Here is a 12,205-nt window from a genome sequence, read left to right as displayed (position 1 = left end):
AGATCACGAGCTTTGACTTGGGTTAGAGTTAGAGATGTCATCATGTACCAAGGCAGGGAGCGAGCAGAGTGTGCCGGGGGCGTGTCAGGGAGCCACAGGCGAACTTGAACTTCATCCAACTAGTTCAGCGTCTCTGCCAAAAATAAATGATCAGAAGAGAGGAAACGTGAGCGCCAGGGTGAACGAACCCTCTGGTTAAAAACGGAGGCACAAGGAACTGCAGGTGCTAGAATCTTGTGCAAAACACAAAGTGCTGGAGGAACTCAGCGGGTCAGGCAGCATCTGTGGAGGTGATGGAGAGAGGCCGCGGGGGAGGGAGGGGAAGGGGGGGGGGGGAAGAAGAGAGGGGGGGAACCAAGCTTAGCGAGTAATATGTTGGTACAGGTGAGGGCGGGGGGGATTGCAGATAGGTGGAGCAAGTGGCAAAAGTTTGCGGTGAAACGGACAGGCAATAACGGGTATGCCACGGAGAGGAGATGTGAAATGTAAAGCTGGAGGGAGGGGGTGGGTGGATGGAAGGTCCGGAAGAGTTGATGAAAGGGTCACTCAGTAACTGTCGACATTTCTTTGTCTCTCCCCCCCTCCACCCACGCAGCCAACATCTGTGACAACGAGCTGCTGCTGTGTCAGAACGGCGGCACCTGCCACCACAACCAGCGCTGCCTGTGCGCTGGCGGATACACCGGCGTCCTCTGTCAAGGCGGCCGCTGCCGCCCCGGGGACCAGAATTGTAACGCGGCTTCCAGCTTGTGTCCCAGCGCCGCCACCGCGTTGCTGGCCGCTCTCGCACTGCTGCTGGCCGCTCCCTGCTCCTAGTCGGCGAGCATCGTGGTGAACCTCGCTCGGGCCGCGGAGCCCGGCCGCCGAGCGGCTTGAAGAGCGGGCGGGCGCCGGCGACGACTTGCGCCGCCCCAGTGCCAGGGCCGGGCCGGGCCGGGCCAGGGTCGCAGTTCCGTGTATCTCGGTGACAATGACGAGACTGTACATGTCTGTGCCGTATCCTACAGTGAACGTTCTCATAATCCGTACGGGGGGGTGGGGGGTGGGGGAAATTCTAGGAAGCAATTCCAAAACTTAGGGCGAGGAATTGCAGAGCGGACTCTTCAGATTCTGCTGCATACTCAACATCATCTACTGTCCAGATGTACCGATTGCCCAAACTGTAGTGGCTGCGTTTCTTTGCAAAATATCAGTCGGCTGGGAGGAGTGGCTGAATTCTCAAGGAGCATGGTCGGAGGGAGCGAGTGGCTGGTTATATCACACGCCGAGCAGTATTAATATACCAGGTTCAATACTTATTTTGTAGAAATGGTTATTTTTGCTCTATCTGAATGTTCACATATTATGGGCATTTTATTAGTGACTACACAGAGTAAAGTGACTTGTTAACATCATTCCGCTGCATTCTCTCTTTTTTTTCTGACCCCATAATCGGGGAACATAATCTAAGTAAATTAGGGTGTCAGGAGCAAATTGAAACCGAGAGGGAGAGACGAAGGGGAATGAGAAACCCACTGTATCAATAAGATGGTTACATGGCAGGAGGATACATATCCCCCACAGTTAAAGGAAAATAAAAATGCCAGAAATATTCAGCAAGTCAGGCAGTATCTGTGGAGCAAGAAACTGTTACAAGACCATGAGCTGGGCAGAGTAATAGCTGAACAGTTTTTGTTCACAGATATACTGGTTTAAAGACCCCTTGTGAAGGCGATCCAGATGTTCATATCTGCATTACGGCTTCTAAAGATGCTGGACTCAATATTACCACTGCTGGAGAAAGGTCCAGCCACAGGGCAGACACCTTCCCTGGTCACCAGGAAACCAGGCTCCTCCAATATTTTGTGCCTCTGGAATGGGAATAATCAATTCCCCTGTGTGAGGGACCAACAGTACTGTAGAGTCATAAAGTGATACAGTGTAGAAACCAGCCCTATGGCCCAACTTGCCCACACCGGCCAACAATGCTCCAGCTACACTAGTTCCACTTGCCTGCGCTTGGTCCATATCCCTCCAAACCTGTTCAATCCATGTGCCTGTTTCTTAAACGATGGGGTAGTCCATGCCTTAACTACCTCCTCTAGCTGCTGGTTCCATACACCCACCACCCTTTGTGTGAAAAAGTTACCTCTCAGATTCCTATTAAATCATTTCCCGTTCACCTTGAACTTATGTCCTCTGGTCCTCGATTCCCCTACTCTGGGCAAGAGACTATGCATCTTCCCGATCTATTCCTCTCATGATTTGTACATCTCTATAAGATCCCCATCATCCTCCTGTGCTCCATGGAATAGAGACGCAGCCTACTCAACCTTTTTCTACAGCTCACACCCTCTAGTCCTGGCGACATCCTCGTAATTTGTTTCTGAACCCTTTCAAGTTTGACAATATCTTACCTATTACATGGTGCCCAGAACTGAACACAATATAGTTTATTGTTTTTGTTTATTTTATTAGAAGTTAGTACAATACAAAACAATACAGTGGGACCTAATTTTAGGTGCCAACTATGTCATAACGTAATTATACATTCTATGTACAACCTCTAGTTTTATGTTTTTGAAAAGGAAATAAGAAAGACAAGAAGGGGGGGAATAAATAAATAAATACATTTGTAGAAGAGAAAAAGAGGAAAAATAGATAGTAGAAAATAGAAAAACCATGAAGTGTGTGTATAAGAAAAGAAAAAGTGGAAAGTAGAAATAGGAGAAAAAGACCCTTAAAAGAGAAATTTTCAAATCTTTATTCGGAGATGTAAATCTATCCACGACCTGACCTGAAATCAGTAATCTTTATGGTACCGCTGCATCATATGATTCCAAAAAGTCTATAAAAGGAGACCAACTCCCTAAGAATTGGTCATATTTATCTATTAGTCGGAGTCTCATTTCTTCAAGGCGTGCTATGTCCATCATATTCCTAATCCACATTTTAACAGTTGGAATAGGTGTATTTATCCAAAATTTAAGTATCAATTTCTTTCCAATTATTAACCCATAATTAAAAAAAACTTTTTGGTCCTTATTTAAATTGATATCTTCTACTATTATTCCAAATATAATCCATTCCGTATTAGGTTCTATTCTTGACTTGGAAAGCTTTGTAAATATATCGCTCCAAAATTTATTCAACTTTATACATCCTACAAATGAATGTGTTATATTAGCAATTTGAAACAAACATTTATCGCATCTGGGAGAGACGTTATTCTAAATGCGATCTCACCAACGTCTTATACAATGGCAACATGACCTCCCAACTTCTATAATCAATATTCTGCACTGCAATACGTCACAAGTTTAGATATTGGACACACACAGAACTGATTCAAGGGTGGCCTCCTTGCCTCAGCCTCTTGAGCCTCAGCTTCTTGAGCCAACAACTCTTGAGCCAAAGACTCACACTTTACCTCCCAAGGCACTTCACCTCAACAAGCTCCCAATAAAGAGCTACCACTGGGGAGATATTTTTTGTCCCCTGCGATGGAGATGGTGAGGTCAAGGAATGGTAGGGAAGTGTCGGAAATGGTCCAGGTGTATTGGAGTGCCGGATGGAAGTTGGTGGTGAAGTGGATGAAGTCCGTCAGTTATGTGTGGGTGCAGGAGGTGGCCCCAAAGCAGTCTGAAGAAGGGTTTTGGCCTGAAACGTCGCCTATTTCCTTCGCTCCATAGATGCTGCTGCACCCGTTGAGTTTCTCCAGCATTTTTGTGTACCTAAAGAGCTACCACTCTTCCCCATTTGGCCCATCTACGCCTTCAGGCACGTGGCTCTGGCTGGCAACCAGGAGTAGCAAGAACACAAAGAAATAGGACAAAGGGCCCTTCAAAGTCACTCCTTCATCGCATCATGGCCTCAACACCACTTTCATATTCCCTCCCCATTACTCCTTGCCTTCCCTGCTGTCAATATTGACTTTGAATACATTGAATGCCTTCATGTGCACAGCTTGGAGATTCACCTTCCTCAAATAAATGGCTTCTCATTTCTGAAAAAGTGACCATTTATTCAGAAACTATGCCCTCCAGTTCCAGAGATTCTCAGCACCCACTTTGTCAGTTCTCAGAATAATTTTGCAATACAATCACATTTCAAGAGTGTTAGATTTAGCTTTTAGGGCTAACAGAATCAAGGGATATGGGGAAAAGCAAGAACGGGGTACTGATTTTGGATGATCAGCCATGATTATATTGAATGGCGGTGCTGGCTCGAAGGGCCGAATGGCCTACTTCTGCATCTACTTTCTACGTTTCTTTCTCATATTGTGTGGATCGAAACTGCTCATTCACTCTACACATGACAACATCTTCAGTACAGGAATCAACCGAGGGAACCTTTCCTGCATCACCTGCAATGAAAAGACCATGAAGACCAATAGTATACAATATTCCAGCCATGATCTCACCAGCAGAGATATCCAACTCTCCCACTTCCATACTCCAGAAAAACCAACATTCCTCAGCATTCCCAATTACTTACTGTACCAGAATGCTAATATTTTGTGCTGCACTTCTTGGGATTTTCAAATTCCTTAAGAATCTCGCTGTTTATGTAATAATTTGCAGGTTAATTCTTCGTCCAGTCGATAAGTTTTGACTTTCTCATATTAACTCGTACTGTCAATTTCCTGCCCACTCCTTATCTACAGGGCTTTGCGGTCACCTTATGTCTTCCTGACAAAATGGTAACTGACCCATCTTGTATCAGCAGAAAATCTCTACACTCAGTATTAATATTGATTACTCAGAACTATGTACATAATACATAGGATTACAGTACAGCAGAAGAACAGGCCTTTTGGTCCACAATGTCCGAGCTGAACGTGATGCCAAGACCAACTGTTACACATCCCTCAATTCCCAGCATATCCTTGTGCGTGTCCAAAAGCCTTTTTAATGCCTCTGATATCTGCCTCCATCACCACCTGCAGTAGTGGGTTCCAGGTGCCCACCACCTTCTGTGTGTGAAAAAAACTTTCCCCAGACACCTTCAATATGCTTAACTCCCCTCACCTTAAAGCTATGCCCTCTAGTCTTTGACATTTTCACCTGCCACCTGTCACCTAAGCAATTGTTTGTGCTCTAATCTATGGCTGCCTTAGATCTCCTATCAGTTACCTCCCTCGGCAACCTGTGACACCCAGATCTGTCCAACCGCTCTGATTGGAACCATTGACAAGAGACAGGAGCTGGCAATGGCTTCACTCACAATCTGACATACACTGGAAATTGGAAGACTTTCCTGACAATCAGCTTAAATGATTCATTACAGTTCAGTGTGACAAAGAACCAATGAACACTGCTGAATTGAATCTTTAATTCTTCAGAAGAGGAATCTCAACCCGAAACTTCACCCATTCCTTCTCTCCAGAGATGTTGCCTGCCCCGCTGAGTTACTCCAGCATTTTTTGTCTACCTTCGATTTAAACCAGCATTTACATTCTTTCCAACACTGCTTGTAATTAATATTTATAAGACTCATCCAGCTTGAAAAGGACTCAGAAGCAAACTGACAGTCTGCATTTATATATCACCTTTCACAGGCCTTGCATTCTGATGAGTTTTACTTGAACTGAAAGTGTGATTACTACTGAAATGCAAGAAATACTCTGCAATTCACCACACGGCGAGTGATGAACATGAGGCAGGTCATGATGTCGTCACCAGTCAGGGCAGTGACAGCACTTGGCCTTAGAGGGGATAAGTATGCTGATACCAAATGAGAAAGAAGATGTATAACTCTTTCGGCAGCATCCAGAAACAGCTGGATCTCATTTAAATCTCTCATCTAGCAGCTGCTCAAGAACACAACACTCGATAGCAATTCTAAATAGAACTGAAATACACAGAGTGTGCTCCCAATGGGTATACATGGAGCTTTGCATTGAATCAAAGAAGATATGGAGGAACAAATACTGTGGTCTCCATAAAGCAACTAATTTATTGAGCATCAGAATAGCTCTGCTTTTTACTCCTTTAGGCCAGAATTACATGAAAGTGTCAATGATTTATTTTAAGTCTCTGATTTCTGTCTAGTCTCACATGGGGTGCTGCACAATTGGGGGAGGGGGAGGGAGCAGGGGAAACTTTTTTTCAGTTTCCGGAGATGCGATTGTTTTCCGGGTCGCATCTCCGGTCACTCTGCAGCCTACCATCAATGGAGCTGGTGGCCTCCTCGGACCGACTTTGAGCCCCACCACGTGGCGTGGACTTAACATCGAAGTCGATCCCTTGGCTGGGATTGCTCCAACTGCGGCCTGCGGACTTTACATCGAGAGCTCGCAGTCTCGGGAGAGGCTAGTCGGGAGCTCCAATGACACAGAGGCACGACCAGCCCTGATGCGCGGCTCGATCGCCCGGCGCTGGGGAGCCAACATCCCCCCGATGCAGGAGCTGATCGCCCTGATGCTGAGGGCCAAAGCGCAGCCGGTGATGGGAGTCAAGTTCGTCCCGTCAACGGAGGGTTCGAGGCCCCCGACTGCGGGAGATCAAAGCAGGGAAGAAATTTGAACTGTTTTTTTCGCCTTCCATCACAGTGAGGTGTGTGGAGGATTCGCTGTGGTGGATGTTTATGTTAAAATGCATTTTGTGTGTTCCGTTGCTTTTTATTTGTATGACTGTCTTGGCAATTCCTCGTATGTTGGAAAACGTACTTGGCTAATAAAGTATCATTGTGATTGAGTGTGTTGCTATAGATTCTGCAATGTCCTAAATTCCAACCAAATGCCTTTTTTATTCCCTCGTAACCATTCAGATATTAGGAAGTCCTTGGCTAACCTCAAGAGGTAGTTTACTTTAGAGATACAGCACGGAAATAGGCCCATTCGGCCCGTCGAGTCTGCCCGACCAGTGATCCCCGCAGACTAGCACTATCCTAGGGACTAGGGATAATTTACAATGTTATCAAGCCAATTAACCTACAAACCAGTACAACTTTGGAGTGGCAGCTCAAACAAAAATAGTCATAACACTATAAATGCACCTTGTTTTCAATTTTTTAAGTCCTTATTGCTTCTTAAGCTAAAATAGAGAAAGAGCAGTAATTCCTCAATCGGGCATGTACACACAGACTCGATGCATTTCTACATTTAGCACACAATTAATTAGAAATGCAGTCAGAAATATGACAGACTCAAAACAGGCGTTATGGCCCAATTTGTCCAGGCTGATCAAGTTGCCCCATTTACGCTAGTCACACCTGCCCGCATTTGGCCCATATCCTTCTAAACGTTTCCTACACATGTACCTGATCAAATGTCTTTTAAATGTTGTTATTGCACCTGCCTCAACTACTTCTTCTGGCAACTTGTTCCATATACCCACCACCCTGTGTGAAAAAAATATCCTTCATGTTCCGATTAAATGTTTCCCATCTTGCCTTAAACCTATATCGTCTGATTCTTGATTTTACACACCTCCATAAGCTTTTAGCATCCTAAGCTCCAAAAAACAAACTCCTAGTTTGTCCAACCTCTTTAGCCTTAAGAAGAGTCCTGACTCAAAGCATCACCAATCCCTTTCGTCCAGAGATGCTGCCTGTCCCACTGAGTTACTCCAGCAGTTTGTGTCTCTTTCTATAGCTCAGGGCCTCAAGTTATGGTCATAAATGTTCTCTACAATCTTTCCAGATTAATGACATCCTATAACAGAGTGACTAACCTGAACACAATACTCCAAATGTGGCCTCGCTAACGTGTTGAACAACTGTGACATGACATCCCAACATCTATAATCAACACCCTGAATGATGGAGGCCAACGTACCACAAGCCTTCTTGACCACCCTATCTACTTCACAGAACTTTTAGCCACTAAAATGGGAACTATATCTCAGCCAAAGCTCTGGAAAATTCTTCTCGCGCTCCCCACATTGTCCTCAAATATTCCTGATCAGGCCTGGGAGATTTATCTACCTCCTGGACTGTAATACAGACTGTCCTCAAGAGATCTCCATTAACTTTCTCAAGTTCCGCAGTAAAATCAGAGGAGAAATACTCAAGGATCTTTCCCATCTGCTGCAGCTCCACACATATGAACGCTCTGGTTTCTGAGGGGCCCTATTCTCTCTTTAATTACCCCGTTTCCCATTATGTACTTATAAAATCTCTCTGAATTCTCTTCAATATTATCTGCCAGTTGTATTAGAGCAGAGATCACAATTCAAGCAGCAGTAAATAACATTGAAGGATATAGGTCCCACCTTCTCAATGTTGGATGATAGGTTTGCTACTTCTGTTGGTCCTTGATCGCTTCCTGAGCAAGTTTAGATTTTTTCGGTTTTCAGTATCCAAGGATTAAAATCCCTCATACTTAATGTTGGCTCAATCTTTCCTGCATTTAAACACATATTCCATCTCTTTATTTTGCAAGTGCCTCCCCCTCCCTTTCCCAGCTCTGAATTCCCTTGCACTCCTCTTTCATTCAGTTTAATGGCTTGTTGCACCACGATTTGTAGAGAAGTCCCAAGGATCGGACATTAGTGACTGAGAAGATTAACAAGGCCAACATCCCTTTGAAGTTCAGAGGCTTTAATTCCACAATTTAATACCAGTCTTTAATTATTAATATATGTTAGCTTAACATGGCCAACTCTAGTGAGTGTTAGCACATCATGGTAAAAATATTCAGAATAAATTATTCAGCATCTGCACATGGTAAAATGAGTCAGAAGATGTATATTTCATTATTATCAAACATTTGAAAAGTTTACTTGTGATTATGTCAAATACACATGAAATATAGTGGCCCAAGAGGAAGTTTGGACGGCATCTGACTGACAGGAGCTGTGCTTCTATTAAAGCAGGAACCAAATACCACATTTGTGATAAGATCTCTGATAAATTCTATAGTTAAAGGGAGTTTAACCTTTTCCTCAAAGTTTCAGCTGCACACAACGTGGTTGCTAACCAGGTATTTAAAGAAACTTACGTCTCATGCCCAGGCATCAACTTCCTTCGACGGTTCAGGCGCAGAGTGATTGAAGTCCGAGTTACACGATATCCACCGCTTTCAGCCTGCTCCAATTTTCATTTGCACCTGGAAGCATTGAGAGGTTGTGATGAATCTACAACACATTTCTCGCATGTCCAGCAACTCCTGCTCCAACACAGCTCAGTCCGTTACTGCAGCGGACAGTAAGCAAGAGTGTCTGAAACAAAGAGCCATTTGGGAAGTTAATTCAGAACCATTATGATGTCCAGTTAACAATAAAATCACACAGTTTAGAGATGCCTGCAGAAATGATTAAATATACAGAAATGGCTGGTTACACATGGCAGAGCTGTGCAGGACAGAAGAATGAAATTATTTAATCAAATACTTACTTCACTTAAAGGGTAAACATGGCACAAAGCACAGCGATCTGTTAATATTGGCCCCCTGTTGTAGAATGACTGAAACTGGCCCAGTCGGCTCACCTCGTCCATGTTGACTGTGCTTTGCTAATCAATTTATTTGCATTATGCCCGTCCCCCTCTCCTTTCCTGTTCATTTTGAAGATCCTTTGTCAAAATGGATGAAAGTAAGGAGACAATGTGACTTCTTTACCATTTTATCTAATTTTGTTGCCACTTTCAGGGAATTAAGAACTTGGACCCCAAGATCCCTCCATACATTAGTTTCCTTATATCCGACTTTCCAAAGTGCAATACCTCGTACTGGCTCGGATTAAACTCCATCTGGCATTTCTCTGCCTAATTCTGCAGCTGATCTATATCTCACTGTATACTTTGACAGCCTTACTCAGTCTGCGGCAACAGAAATCTTAGTGTCATCTGCAAACTTAACAAACCTTTCCATGTTTATATCCATGTAACTTATATATATCACAAACGACTGAGGTCCCAGCAAAGAACCCTGTGGACCTCCTCTAGCCTGAATAATGTCCTTCCACTACAACTCTCTTCAATCTGTATCCTATCTGTCTTCCATCAGTAAACCAGTTCTGAATCCATACAACTGAATTACAACTGCTCCTACGATTACAGGATTATCGATTTTCTCTATGGCAACCAATTTTTGGTCGCAGAAAAATGTTTTACCATGTGGCGATCATGAGGCAAGCGCAGATTCTCCTACACTCGCCTAAAAAGTCGCCTAAGTGGGACAGGCCCTAGAGGAAATTAAATAGAATACAATTAAAATACCCAACTTTGGGAAAGCACATGCAGGATATCTAAACCAATATTTTTTTTTTAAACTCAGGAATGTTGAAGACCAAGATATTATGTTTGGAATAATTTACTTCTTCAAAGTGTTAGTATTGCACCAGGTTTTGCATTTTGATAAATAGTTTTCACGAAGGCGAGCAGATGGAAATATTAACTGAACTTGGTTCTCCTTGCAAATGCTAATATAACTTTATCAACAGCCACTATGCACAATTCATTAAATCTCAGAGAACAGATTGAACACTTCCTTACCACTGTTTACAACATAACATAGATTCAGAAGTTTTCAACTGTTACCATCGTTATCGAATCAAATAATGAAACTGTACACATCAGCAAATGTGGCTGAGCACAATCTGCTCCAATTTCTTAATGAAAGATTTTGCAAAAATTCTCCCTGCTTACCCAAGGATGAGTTAAACGTTTAGTTGTCAACTTAGTTTTCCTGCTAGTTTCACTCTCATGTGGCCGTTTCCTCTGCCAGTGATCAAGAGGTTACGACAGAACAATCACACCCGTGAAATTAAACATACTTGTTAGTAGCTGCGTTCAATTTTCGGGTCAACTTACCAATTTAATAGCTAAATTATAGTAGTTGTTTTTGAGATTTGTACAATGCAAGGAGTCACAATCAGTTGGCACAACTGTGCAGATCAGATATTCAGCTGCTTTGTTGATCTTCCTCATGATTCCAGGGACTTTGGTCAGAACTAACCTTGGGTTCTTGCCACAGATGCCCCTCTCCCATCATTCATCTTCTTGCTGGGTCTTCCACATTTAGTTCTTTTTGGCAAATTTATTCTATATTCCATTTCATAACATCATCAGCCATAAAAAGTTGGCAGATATGTTATGTCACATGAAATTTGTCCAAGCAAAACCTTTGATTTCCATCACTGTCAGCAGATTCATAATCCCTTCATTTTTTAACTTCAGTTATATTTTTCTTACTTGGATAACAGTCCCACCTCCATACATTTATAATTGCTTTATTATAACTGAGGCAGAAATGTACAGATGTTGACCAGTTCTGTGAATTACAAGGTCATTCTGTTCCCAGACTGAAGGTTTGTGTAAAGGATTCTCCCCTGTTAAATGCCCAAAACCCATCTGTGTATTTTAGGCACAATTTGTCTCAGATTACTCATGAAACCTTTGTTTCAATTTTACAATGGTTACAATAAAATATCTATTTCAATCCACCTCTTCCAGAGCAATACATCCTTAGTCATCCAATCATTTCACAGTTACAGTGATCATCACACAACATCACAGGAACAAGCAAACATTTATAAAGCTTATTCTAACAATAACGCAACTTCAGGTTTGGCAATACTAAAGTGGAGAATCTCATTTAATTTATCCCACAAGAAGGTTATTCCTGGCTTGCAGGAAATTGCAATACCTTTGAGTTGGCAAAATGGAAGATAACTAGCAGCAAGATGTATTGGGAAAATCTAGATGGGAAAGGGAAATGAGAAGAGATGACATTATTGTCCTCTCTGGATAGTCCTGAGTTTGAAGGTGGAGTTTCACCTTCTATAAATAGTCTTAAATTCCATGCAGTTTGGAGTTTCCACTGGGCACGAGAGAGAGCGAGAGAATATAAGGATAGAGAGACACTGATGTGACATCTGGTAAAAGTCACATCAAAGTCAGCACAGTGTGCCTTCTTCACTCGGGGAGAAAATATAGTGATGGTTAGGAAGTGTGATGGAGGTTATCTCTAATGGGAGACAAGATAATTTTGCTGGATACACACACACACACACACACACACACACACACACACACACACACACACACACACACACACACACACACACCCAGAACAGGAATCCTCAGATAATAAAATATCATTGACAATTGCATCAAATCACATTGTTTCTGGTATTCTGCGGCCCTCTGGTGCTTATTTATAAAATTTCATCCCATCTTCTACTAGCCTGGAATTTAAATAACTGCACACAAATGCACATCTATGATTTCAGCACCTGCCTATTCTGGTGACGAATGATATTGGGCAACCAAGTGAATGCAC

The 12,205-nt window shown here is 43.0% G+C and overlaps 1 protein-coding gene across 2 annotated transcripts in view; it reads left to right on the top strand.

The window, feature by feature from the left end:
• LOC129711962 (netrin-G2-like) overlaps positions 1 to 2,034 on the top strand; it is a 74,020-nt gene extending 71,986 nt beyond the window's left edge. For both annotated transcript variants that reach the window (XM_055660029.1, XM_055660030.1), the window contains one exon: positions 596 to 2,034. In XM_055660029.1, the coding sequence (XP_055516004.1) occupies positions 596 to 816 (221 nt within the window). In that variant the 3' untranslated portion in view covers positions 817 to 2,034. The remainder of the gene's footprint in view (positions 1 to 595) is intronic.
• The last annotated feature ends 10,171 nt before the right edge of the window (positions 2,035 to 12,205 follow it).

This window comes from Leucoraja erinacea, chromosome 31 (genome assembly GCF_028641065.1).
Source record: "Leucoraja erinacea ecotype New England chromosome 31, Leri_hhj_1, whole genome shotgun sequence".
NCBI lineage: Eukaryota > Metazoa > Chordata > Chondrichthyes > Rajiformes > Rajidae > Leucoraja > Leucoraja erinaceus.
The sequence above is the reverse complement of the archived record's forward strand: the minus strand, read 5'-3'. Positions and strand labels throughout refer to the sequence as shown.